Below are 13085 nucleotides of genomic sequence, written 5' to 3'. Positions count from 1 at the left end.
ATTATCTCTCTTTGTGTTCTAAAGACACATTTATTCTGCTGAAAAATTAACAGCCCCACAACAGAACAGGTGTATCCTGGGGCCCACAGGAGGTTGAGAAGAGTCAAGGGTAGAAATAGAGAAGCAAAATAAAATCCTCAGCACATCTATACCCTTTGTAATCAAATTTCTCTGTCCCTTTAGAACTTTGCATCTCCGCTGGTATTCCAGAGGCGGCATCAACAATAATTAATATTGTCTTTATATAAGAAATATATTCAAATAGTTAAGGAAACATCATGGATCCAATAAACAAGAGGGCAAAAAAATAACTTTTTCACAGAGGAGATTCAACTAGAATAGAGATATAAAATAAAACAATAACAGCTTCCAATTTTTGCCAATAAAATAAAACTTTCGAAGTCAGCTGGAATACTGAAAACAGGATAAAGAAGAAAATCATAAAAGGGTAAAGAAGCAACAGAAAACTTAGTGAATATTAAAGAGTAACATGGAAGATGGTAGGTGGGCACGTGGCCGCACTCCTGCATGGCAGGAAACTTAAAATGAGGCATAGAGACAGGGAAAGAACGATGGCTAGAAAAGGCAGCGGGAATGAAAGAATGAGAAGACCATACATCCTGGCTTCATGGTATGAGGAGGACAGAGTGAGCAGCTGCCCCTGAGAAAAGGTCAAGGGACATGCTATTATGGGGTATTCCTACATTTCAGATAAAGCAAGGAGGAAGAGAGACAGTTCTAGAAAAAGGGAGAGCCTACACTGGTGTTTCTTGGCAACAGAACAGGAATACCAAGATGAATCAGGGAGGGAGCTCTAAAGATCGGCGAGGGGTGGGGTTGGATTTGGTTAAAAGTGTGGAATAGGATGACTGCCCTGGGTCGTACTGGAGACGTGGGGATGGGTGAGGGGGAAGAGGTAATATGAATGTGTCTCAGTCTTCCATGGCATGCCCGCCCATGGGACCAGTTCCCTATCGACTTTTTACATCTTGCTGGTGTTGGTTCTCCACTGTGAAAATTAAAGCAAAGCTAATCGACCCTGTTCTAACATTATTCAATGTGCACATATCTATATCTCTCTCTGTATCCGTAGAGAGATCCTAGTGAATACAGTAACTGGCAGACATTCTATTAGGATGCTTGAAGAATCTTCCCCACTAACTGGTTTCCCTATAGACAGGTACAGCCACGTTCTTAGTAAAAAGGAAGAAATAAAATGTCCTCAAAGATTTGTAACTTAACAATGATGTCAAATTTTCACACCCTTCACAGGGAAGAAAGGTATTAGAAACAGCAGGAAGGTTCCTGAAAGTGTAACTTCCTCTTGGGATTTTTGGATTCCTGGATTCCTGGAACCAATGATGTCAGTGTGTGTTTAGAAAGTATCCAAAGACATAAGTTGGCAGGTATTCACATGCAAAAACTTCTGAGAATTGCTGATTCTTCTGTGACACTGTATATTCTAGATGTCATAATCCTGTCTATTACATGCTAGGAGCACTTTTCAGGAACATGGGGCGGAGGGGAGTATGAAATCGTTTCTCATTTGAGCCAATCAAAATGCTCTAGATTCAGGCAGACTTTTGGTCCTTATCAATTAGTGCCTTTTCCTCAAACCTAACCTCTGCACGAGGGTCTCGGTAGCTTAGTCTCAGAAGAATTCAGCCTTAGTCAGAAGTTCCCTTGAAGGCCAATTTATCCTACCTTGTCGTACTATTTCTTCCGTGCCCAGGCTGAGCTTCCTGCTTCTGTCCTCTGGAGGTGAGGTCCCTTCTTCTTTGAGCCCGCCCTGCTTTTCCAGGAATTCCCAATCACACCAAAGTCACCATGAATTCACTCAGTGAAGCAAACACCGCTTTGCATATGATCTGTTCCAACAATTCAAACTATCAAAGAAGGAAAATATCTTCTACTCCCCACATAGTGTCACATGAGCCATAGCCGTGACTTACCTGGGGTCCCAGGAACACGGTGCATCAGAAATTCAGAAGGCAGCTGTCAGCGTCCTTTACATTGACCAGTTTGGATAGGTTTCTGCCGGCTTACCTGCAGATGATCCCAGACCCGGCTGTCCCCATGGGTAGCCCAGGAGACTGAGCAAGCACGCCCTATGTCCAGTCTTCCTTTGGGAGCTAAGAGTAACTCCTACAGTTGCCCAGCTACCAGAGGTGACACATCAATGGAAGAGCTCTGGTAGGAGTGATGTACTGACTTAAATCCATGGGAAACATTCCACGTGTTCACAGTGGTTGGTCATAACCCAGCTTCACTGCGTTTTCTCAAGGAGGAAACGCTCACGCTAAAGTTTTCTTTATTCTTTTTCTTTATGTTGATTTGAGGATTTGGGGGGAGGGAGGGGTTTGTCATTGTTTGTTCTGGGTATGGTTTTTTCTTTTTTTCACTCTTCCTTTTTTTTCTTAATTTCCTGTGATGTAGACAGATCTTTTGAGCGAAGATTTCTTGTTCCACTTCCTGTCTCTTCCAGGTCCTTCACTTTGATGAGGTCACAAAGAACACACAAGGAACAGCTATGACAGTTCATGTGAGTCACGTGGCACTCGGGTCTAGAAGGAGCATCAGGGATCCAGGAGGGTCACGGTTAAAACCAGGAATCTCACATCACCTGTGGAAAGTCAATTTTTAGGGAAAATCTTGGGCAAAATAGATTGGACAAGGAGAGCTGTTTCTCGTCTCGTATTGCCTAGTTATTTATTTCATATTTTTGTCTTCCTGAGAGGGGATCAGAATTGCACTTAAAAGCATGGGCACTAGTACTGAAAAACCAGCTGCAAAATTGCACTCCACTGCTCACCAACGGTGAACATGGGCGTGACACAACGGCTCTGAGCCACAGCGACCTTATTCCAGTAAACTAGGGGTAATGAAAGATTCGCCTCTGTACATGAAAATACGTGCAAAACATTGCAACAGTGTCTGGATTAATGGATTATTGATAAAAAAAAAAAAATGATGTATTATTATTATTATAGGATAATTATAATTATAGTCATCACAATAGCATTACTAAAATTACATAATTTTAATTAACTCATAAGTGGAATTCAGAGGAATAAGCACACATCCAAGTATATTTTGGGAAATGATTGTATGAGATACGTGATATGCAGCTATAATCGTTCAAAACTCTTAGCTCTCAAGTGGTAATTTCTGGATTCGGACATGGCTCATTTCAAAAATTGGCTCTGTGGCATTATGTCTCCTTGGAGAAGTTATTTAATTCTCTGCACTTTCTTGTTTTCATTGGAATTGGACTGAAGGCTCAGAGATACCGATGTAAAGCCTTTAGCCATGTACCAGGCACACACCATTCCTTCTTGGATTGTGACGAGCATGAGTGAAGAGTCATAGATCACAGTCGACAGGTCTTAGGAGATAATACCGCCAAAGAGTATGACAGGGCTTCACATCATGGCACATTAAAACGTACAAGTTTTACATTCTCATACCATCGACGGCTGTTAGAAATGAAAGTGTTCTAGCCCTTAAGCAGCTTGAGTTTAGCTGGGAAGCTAAACGTAACCATTAGAACGAATTAAAAGACAATCCGATAGTGGAATGGCGCTGCATCTGTAGTTCAAAGGAGAAATGATGGGAGTATGCTAGAAGAGGAAGAAAAAATTTCCTGGAAGATTAAATGGGAGGATTATGAAGGATATTTGAAGTAAAATACACCAAATATCAGAAAATAACAATAAAATTCACCCATGAGGCTGCCAAACATTAGGTATGGACCTACGAGACTTAAGTGCAGGGGATTGGTATTTACATTGCCAGGGAATTCAGTGAACTCACGCTCTTTGGTGTTTGAAGGTTGGAAAGTCAGGAAATGTGCATCATCATTTTCAAAAGCTTCTGGCTGAACTGAATAAACCCACCAATGCCTATGAGCTGAATGTCGCCAACAGGAGACATTTCTCTCTATGGAGAAAAGAATTTTCCAGTTCTTTAGGTAAGTTTCACTGGTCTGGATCACCTTTCACCTGCATCCTGGGCCCTCTTGTCCCCAGTGACCAAATCGGGGGGATTGGGGTAGGTGAGCTTGGCTGACCCACATGGGGAGCATTTATTCAGGGTGCATCAGCCCCCCTGCACTGGAGTATCCCAGAGCCTGACAACCCACAGAAAAGTCTGGGTTTAGGGCTGATTTTATTTATTGTATTTGGTCACTATTGAACTGAATTTAATTTTGGCATACACAGTTACTGATAAATTACTCTTAATTCTTCCCTTCTTCCTTCCCATGTCAAAGGAATACATGTATAATGTTAACAAATTTTACCTCGCCAGTGTGGAATCTGCTGATTTTGTAAATGCTGCAGAAGAAAGCCGGAGGATGATTAATTCCTGGGCGGGAAGCCAAACGAATAGTACGGAATGAGAAGGTCGCACGTGAAACACCGCGTTTGAGTTTATGCAGGAACCCTGGGATGACACTGCATGGGGTGCGGGGAGAGGGGGTGAGATGTTTGCATTGAGGCTGGAGGAAGGCACTGGAGATGCTGGAGCGACCCGACTCCATGTGGGGGAAGACAAGGGGGACCCAAGAGGGATCACAGGACCAGCTCCGAGGACACACGGCTGGAGGTCTGTGTCTGCACACGATGTGGGCGACGTCTTTGTGGACCCCTAGTCCTTGCTCAGACCCCATCTTGCGTTCGTATCTTTTACTTTAAATCAGAGACCTAACTTTTGGATTATGATTCCTAAGGGAAACTATTAGAAAGGGCTCCCTTATCCTTCATTAACTGGGAAACAAGCAGCTCTGCAAACTCCTTGTTCTGGCCACTTACACTGCCCCTGCCTGGAACACGTCGCCATGCCCACGGCTTCTTCCTTGACCTCAGCAGACAGCTTGACAAAGTCTCCATCCTACGAACCATATCCTCCCTCCCACCCTCCTTACAGCCCAAACCTACAGCAATTCGAAGTGGAGAATGAAGAGGAAGACACCTCAGGAAATGATGACAGACGGCACAGGGCATGTGCTTCAGAGTACAGAGTTTATGTCATTTGTCCTAAAGAACATTTGGGCCCTGTTTCTTCTGAGTAATGAGCCTAAATTTGAAAAACTAGAAAGAAATGGAGCGAAAGAGGAAGGAAGGGAGGATGGAGGAAAGAAAAAAGGGAGGGGACCAGAAACGGGGGGAAGGAGGAGAAAAGACAAAGAGAAAGGGAGGCAGGGAGGGAGGAAAGAGTAGCGGACAGCGGTTCATTGGTATTCAGTGCGAGATGGCTGACGTCATTCACAGAGAACTCGAACCCCATTTTTAATCTTAAGAAGCGGTGTCTCCATGGGGGTGACCCCATCAGGCTGGTAGTATGAGGAAAGCTGTGGCTTGTGAACTATTGGTCACAGAGTCCCTAAAGTGCTGATTTGTGGGAATAACTAACGATCGGTTTAATTCTCAAAGCATCTTCCAGACAAACAGCTTGTAACTTTCACGACAATCTTTTGGGGCTTTTATATTTGGCAGAAAAAAATCGAGAATCCCGTTCCCAAAGACTCTCTCAGCCCTGCCACCATCCTTGTTCTGGTGAATGCGACCTATTTCTAAGGGCAAGTGAGACAAAAAAAAATTGATCGAAAAGAAACTAAACAGGTACATTTTGGCTGAACAAGGTATTGTCTATAATTTATTTATATAACGCAATGTAGCTATACATGGACCGTTAAATTTAAGCATATATGATTAATGTATAATTGAAGGTACAAAATAGAATTTGTCATGACGATATTTTCTTGTTTCACTTTCCTTTTTTAAAATTTATTTATTTCAATTTCAAGTATACAGTACATTGGTTAGACATCTATAATGTTCATAAAACGGTCCCCCCAATTGCTCCCTCCCTTCCTTGGCCCTCCTGTTTTACTTTTTTGACTTTATTTAGTTGGGAATACTTGAAGAAACTCTTCTCTCTAATTCAGAAATGTCTAGATATCTCTTTTAATGAGGATGTGTTTGGCATCTCAATAATATTATCTTTTTAAAAATTATGCCTCCCTTGGCATTTGTTTGCCACATTAATTTATTGCAAGATACAAACAAAGCTGTGCAAATGATGAAACAAATCAACTACTTGAATTTCACCTCACTGAAGGACGCGCAAGCCAAGATCCTGGGCCTCCCATACAAAGGCAAAGGTCTGAGCATGATGTTGCTGCTGCCCAAGGCCAGGGGTGGTCTGCAGAAGGTGATGCTTCGTCCCTCCAATTCTTCCTTCTATTGTCCAGTTTCCTAGCAGTGCAACGCTTGTACCGACTGTTGGTGGAAATCCCGTTCCCAGCGCGTCGCTGATGTCTGGCAGGGCTCGAGAACGGAGTAAATCCTTTCTCCTCTGCATACAGCCTAAAGGAGAAGTGACGAAGAGAACCGGGCACATTCTATCACTTCCCAAAAATAAATATCGTAGGCATCATAGTGTGACGTGGAAGAATATATAGAAAATTTTAGCATCACTGGTCCCGTTAATGTGCCAGTGAAACCATAAATGTCAGTTCAGAAAAAATATATATGCCTTGGCACACACATGTAATACTTCACCACCAGAAGAACCCCTGATGTATTTCAGTTTATTCCTTTGAAGACAAGGAAACTAAGATTCCGATGTAGGTGACGCATGGGAAATATATGCAAGTTCACTCAGAAACGAAAGCAAGCACATTAACGCAACACCAGGTACTATTTTGTATACTAAATCACAGTGGTTTCGTGGACAATAGACAAACAGATTTATTTTGATGTTCACTTTTCAGTTTAGAAGCAGTCTGTCCCTGGGAGCTCAAAGCCATTTGGAGTCTCATTCCTGTGAGTAAGAAAAAAAGAAAAAGAAAAAAAAAAAACAGAATCGCCCTCTCAGCATTGTTATAATGATTAAAGATAATGTGCGAAAATAGCAAAAATGTCCATCTGCAGTGACTATAATAGCAGATGAAGCTGCTGCAGAGGCAGTGACCTTAGCACAGTCAGGATGCGCACTGTGGTGACACTGGACACCGCAGTCCTCGAGGCAGTAACGTGGTGGTTTGTGTGGACAATTGTCGCAAAGGTCGTCCTCCCACTCAGCTGGCCTCGTTCTCAGTGGCATCAGGAACCCGCGTCCTGAGATTTATCCTCATATCACAAGTCTAAACGAGGCGAAGCTCTTCGATAGAAGGCACTCGGAGTCATGAAAAATTCAAAACAAGGACCGATGGTATAACTTTATATTGCCGATAGTTTAGCTTAGGGACTGGCACACAGGAAATGCTTAAAAATATTAAGTAATGATATATATATTGAATATCACTTTAATGGTAGTATTATGTACTAATTTACACTTGATTAGAGAACTATGCAGCTATATGAGAAAAGATTACAAATAAGTCAAGCAACAGAAAAGAATAAAAATAAATTATATGCTACAATTGCACTAGAAATTATAAAAAATGATGTACAAAAGGCCATTAACGAGAAAAGACTACTTGGAAATGAAACATGCGGTGAACTGATAGTTGAGAAATGGAGATGTATAGTTCATCTTTCACGAAATAATTTTATTTAATGGTTCTGTTGTTTTATATAAATATATAATACAGAAGATTCAGTTTATTGTATCTAACAATATACGTCTATAGATTACTATATATTATTCCTAATATCTGTGGGTTTATATGTATTATATATACTACATATAACTAATCTCCTATATTTACATTTACTGTTAAAATAAAGGCCTTCCACATGATTTAAGGCAATGTTAAATTGCGTTCAACGTCCACCAAGAATCATGTCACTTGTTCCTTTTTTCTATCCTTGTAGCTTGAAGATAAACCCACCCCTGAGAAATTAATAGTGGGCGAGCTCGCAGACTACGAGCAAGAGAGATGTGGGTTTGTACTTGGTTCAAGGAGAAAGAGAGCTATGCCCTCAAGGCCACAATGAAGGCCCTGGGGACGATGGACGCCTGCAGCCCACAGCACGCCGACTTCTCGGGCATGACAGGGAGCCAGAGTCTCATGCTGTCTGAAATTGTACACAAGTCCTTTGTGTAGGTGACAGTAGTGTAGTGTAAACCATTTAACAAACAATTATTTGCATCTACTACGTGCCATGCTAGATTAGGCAGTGGATTCTGAGATACAAGATGGCAAAAAATAAAATAATAAAGTTTAGTTTAATTTAATTTAATTTAAAAACGAAGCATCCTGTGGACCAGAATAGGGGAACCAATTCAGAACACAAGCAGGCCAGAATTTGGTCAAGGCAGAGTTCAAGGTCTGGAACTAGAGTCGCATTGTGGATGCAATATGGAATCTCTGGAATATATGCAATATGCACACAAGTATCTGAGATCAGTCAGAAAATAGCCGGTGGGCAGTCAGAGAATTAGAAATTCCCGAAACTTAGGGATTTCATAAAAGAGGCAAACAAGGAAATTCAGGACGACATTTTGCAAGACACAAAGACCACAAGTCACTAAAGGGTTTGCCCTCCCAAGTGTCCGTGCGTGTTATTTTTCAGCACACGGTGCTGTCCTGGGGCCCAGAAACCCAGCGCCAGGCCCTTGCCTTCTAGAGTCTTAACACCTAAGGCTGTATTGTCTCTGTTCCTGAAAATGATCTGCTCTAATGGGTGGAAACCAGAAACACTCATAATCCAAAATATTGCCTAAGACGATTCACATTTCATTTGAGACCGGTGATGCACTTGTTACCTTCCTAAGAAGGACTTTTTTAACCTATATTTTTTTTCTAACAATAATTTTAAGGAAAGCAAAAGCCTGCATCTTTTGAGTACACTCTAAGATAGACAGTACTCAGACTAAAGTGAGGTTCACCTTTAGATGATTATTGCACATGACAAAGGAAGTGTTGTCTGCATTTTCACCCTCTGCAGTGATGTTTTTTTTTTCCAGGGGTTGCACATCAATGACTCCCAAGGCAATGCAGAGGCAGCTCTTACAGAGGGTCCCTGTGTCTCTCCACTCCCACCGCAGGGGAGGCCCCCGGAGATGAAGCCTGTCTCCCTGGTCTCTTGCTCTTCAGAGCCTGTCCCAGCTTGCACAGATGGTGGTCCTGGGAGGGTCATCCTTTCCATCCCAAGACCTCGTCTTCCAAATACACGTCTGCACAAATACGGCAGTCAGACCAGTGCTCAGAGGCCCTGGGACCCCCAGAGAGGGGCATGAAGAGGAAGCTTATATATATGTCAATCTCTGAACTGGTTATGCTGCCCACGCCTCTTGCAGTGAAAGGTTTTGGGTGTGGCAATGATATAAAATCAATTTGGTGATGCAGAATGCATAACAAATATAGGATCAGAAGTAAATATTTTCAGAACTCAGAGGGTTAGTCGGTGCAAGCTTAATGAGCCAGAACTTCTGAACGCCTTTGATGGACTGAATACACACACTGGTGCGAAGCTTCCTGGAACACTCACTTCCAAATACTGACATGGAAATATAAATCAAATGGAGGAAAATACCTCTCTGACCTGGAATCAACTAACATTTTAGAACTGATAAAATAACAGCTCAGATTGGAACATGGTGGTTAAGGACAGGACGGCCATGATTTGGTTTCCAAGCAAAGTTAGAGGATGTTGCTATTCCTGTTGATGATGATGATGATGACGATGATGGCGGTGGGGGTGCGGGGGGATATGATGATGGTGGCAAAGAAAATGACAGCTAACATCAATTGGACGCATGTCATGTTCTTATCTCTTTAATAAGCACATATTCTACTTATCTTCACCACAGCTCAATAAAGTAGAAACTCTTATAAAACCAATTTTTGAAAAGAAGAAACCGAAGCTCAGAAGGATGAACTTAAGTACCCAAAGTCCAGATTTATATTCAGTTTGTCTGACCCTAAAGTTGACACGTAGGAGGAGGATTTAGAAATGAACATGAACAAAATTTGTTTTTGTTGCTAAACGTGGTTGACCTTAATTCTCTCTGGGTATTTGAATTAATTATTTTTCCATTATAATTAGATAGTGGACCATTTCATAGGGAGTAGTTACCAAGATAATGTTTGAAGTGATATTAGAGACCGTTTATACAATTCTCTTCATTTAAGCAATGAAAAATCAAAATTTCAAAGAAGTTAAATACCACACTTGAGATCAAAGCTAGGTCTAGGCAGAGCTGGGAAAGAAAGTCGAGCTTCCTAACTCCAGGCTTGTCATTCTTCACTTTCCTTCCTTCCCTCCACCAGGTTGATAAACTTAAAGTTTCATGTCATGTTGCCCACTCAGACACTGATCTGTTATCCTCTAAAAGCACTGACTGCACAGGCCTGGGAGTGTCCATTCCCAGATCCACTCACCTTTGGCCATCACCTACGAGCCCGACACTGGCTGCACTGTAGTCCATGCCTAAAAGATGATGTAAATATTAAATATTTCCACTTTCTCTAGGACAGTTACAGTCTTCATTTGTAATTTGTCACTAGATGCTGTTACCTTGCTCTCCCGATAAGTTGGTGGATAGATATTGTGTATAAGATGTGGAGGAAGCTTAAACTAATCCGATTTTTGAGCACCGACATTTTCAGGCCTTGGTCTAGATGCGGAGCATGCAAAGATGACTGCAGTCAGTGGTGGAGACAGAAAACATCCACACAATATAGTTAGAGGTGCAAACGCATTTCACCAAGTGCTCTGGGAGGACCGGATTTGGTGGGATAGTTTGGGAGGGACAGAAGATGCTTCCTGGAAGAGAGTTTCACGTGACTCCAATCCGGAAGTATCTGATTTACATATTTCAAATTCAGAATGTCAATGCATTGACTGATAAAGTGAATCATATCGTGAGTTATGTCTCGTTATCCCTGGGAACTCCTCTCTGTTGAAAAGACTATCCCTATTCCAATGATGCTGGAACAATTCAATGTCTACATGAAAAACAATGAGCCTCATCCCTTACTTCACAAAAATTAATTGAAAAAAATATCATAGATGTAAATGTAAAGGCTGATTACCATAGAAGTTCTAGGAGAAAACATAGGAGAAAGTCTTAGCAAAGTTGAGACATGCAAAGATTTCTTAAATAAGACAGAAAAAAACAGAAATCATGAAAGAAAAAAAATTAATGAATTGGACTCCATTAAAATTTAAAAGTGCTTTTCAATGACACCATCAAGAAAATGTGATCCATGTATCTGACACAGAACTTTTATTCAGAACACATTCAAAACATTTTAAGTCAATAATAAGAAAACAACTAATTTAATAAAAATGAGCAAAAAAAATTAAACGGATTTCACAAAAGAAGATATACATATGGCCAATACACACATGAAAAGAGTCTCAACATCATCGGTCATAAGAGAAAAGTATAAATTAAAACCACAAGGAGACATCACCTTCACACCCACTAGAACGGGTATAATGAAGAAGACTGGCCAATCACTGATGAGGATGAAAAGAATACTCATACAATTGCTCGTAGGAATGGAAAATGGTAAAACCACTTTAGAGAACATTTTGGCAGTTTCTTATAAATTTAAACATATACTATACTCAACAACGACCCAGCAAGTTCATTCCTCAGTATCTACCCCCCAAAAATGAAAACACATGTCCACATAAAGACTTATGCACTCAAATGTGCATAGTAGCATTATGCATAGTAACCTAACATTGGAAGCGACATAAATGCCCATCGATGGGTAAATGGATAAACAAAATGCAGTTTATCCATACAATGAAATACTGTTTATCAATAGGAAATAATGAACTACTGATATCCTAACAACAGTGATGATCTCAGAGCTCAGCAAACGAAGCTAGACGCAAAAGAGAACACACTATACAAGTCCACTTGACTAGAAATGACAAATCTACCCTGTAATGATTGAAGGCAGATCTGCCTGGGCTGGGGTTGTCTGGGGTGACTGACTGGGAAACAGAACAAGGGAACCTTGAGGGTGACGGAAATGTCTGTATCTTAGGTGGGGTGGTGTTTTCTTCGGTGTATACATTTATCAAAACTCATCAAGTTCTAGTGTTAAAATGGATGCATCTTAATGATCAGATTTACTTCAGAATATCGAAATGCTTATGCAACTGACAGTGGATAATATACTCTTATTAGAATAGAGGGTGAAAGTATGAGTATCATCTCTGCCTGGTGTATTGTTTCATTTTGTTCTGGCTTTTGGGTTTTAATTTATGTTTTGCTAATGTGTTTCTGAATTCTCTTTCCTATGTGCAGTTTGCCACACTATCTGCTAAGAAGGAAAAAAGTAACACATGAATTGAGTCGATTATTGTTTTAGTTTAATTGTGTATTATAATCTGCCAAAATATTAGAACTAGAGGGACACCCAAAATCACTAGTCCATAGTTCTTGCTGACAAGACTGTTTCTCTCCATTGGTGCACAAAACCACAAAACAGTGATTTATTTTCAGAAGAAGTAGACGGGAGATTATTAATGAGCCTTGATTTAACTCACTTTATATCTGGCACAGACAAAAGGATATTTCACTTTAAAGGAAAATTATAAACACACACACCCATTACAGTCATTAAATCATCGGTTTTGTTGGTAAGATTGGAAGGCAAGCAAGAAAAACAAACTTTTGCAAAGAATGGGCTATTTGCATTGTCGTATTAACACTCCCATACTGGTTTTCTGCCAAGGCAACGACTGGCCTAAGGAGAAGAAAATCTGCCGAAGAAGAGAACGCTTTTGGACTCATTGTGCCTGATGAAGAACAGGAAAGGGTGATTGCAGTGGAAAGTTTCACAGCCGGGCGCTGACGTGAGGACGAAGCCCACGCCGGTGGCGGCGGCAGCCTCGGTGCCGTCCTCCGTTACCGCCACGAAGGACGCGTGCAGGAACTTCTGGGCTTGCAGCCCTGAGCCTAAGGACAGTCCCGAATAGTCAGCCTCGTGCCCGCTGAAGGCGTCGCCCTTCCCCGTGGCTGCCAGGACGGCCTCCAGGTCGTAGCTGTCTTCCACTTCGAAGCGAGGCAAGTGCAAAGTCACAGTCCTTTCTTCCATGTGCCCTGGGTTGGTCCACTCTACTAACTGCTCAGGACTTATTTTATTTATAATCTATTAAGAAAGAAAG

The 13085-nt window shown here is 41.4% G+C and overlaps 2 protein-coding genes across 4 annotated transcripts in view; one reads left to right on the top strand and one right to left on the bottom strand.

Moving 5' to 3' along the window:
• Positions 1-1827: 1827 nt before the first annotated feature.
• LOC102887425 (serpin B3) lies at positions 1828-7943 on the top strand. The gene is given in 8 exon segments (XM_006927025.2): positions 1828-1852; positions 1855-1991; positions 2486-2542; positions 3832-3936; positions 3938-3970; positions 4271-4387; positions 5496-5621; positions 7821-7943. Coding segments are annotated over 8 exon segments (723 nt in total).
• Positions 7944-12664: 4721 nt separating this feature from the next.
• Positions 12665-13085, bottom strand: part of LOC102897439 (serpin B13) — a 12769-nt gene continuing 12348 nt past the window's right edge. For all 3 annotated transcript variants that reach the window (XM_006913721.1, XM_006913723.1, XM_006913722.1), the window contains one exon: positions 12665-13069. In XM_006913721.1, coding sequence (XP_006913783.1) covers positions 12665-13069 — 405 coding nt within the window. The remainder of the gene's footprint in view (positions 13070-13085) is intronic.

Source organism: Pteropus alecto, unplaced genomic scaffold (genome assembly GCF_000325575.1).
Source record: "Pteropus alecto unplaced genomic scaffold, ASM32557v1 scaffold14, whole genome shotgun sequence".
NCBI classification, from domain to species: domain Eukaryota; kingdom Metazoa; phylum Chordata; class Mammalia; order Chiroptera; family Pteropodidae; genus Pteropus; species Pteropus alecto.
The sequence above is the reverse complement of the archived record's forward strand: the minus strand, read 5'-3'. Positions and strand labels throughout refer to the sequence as shown.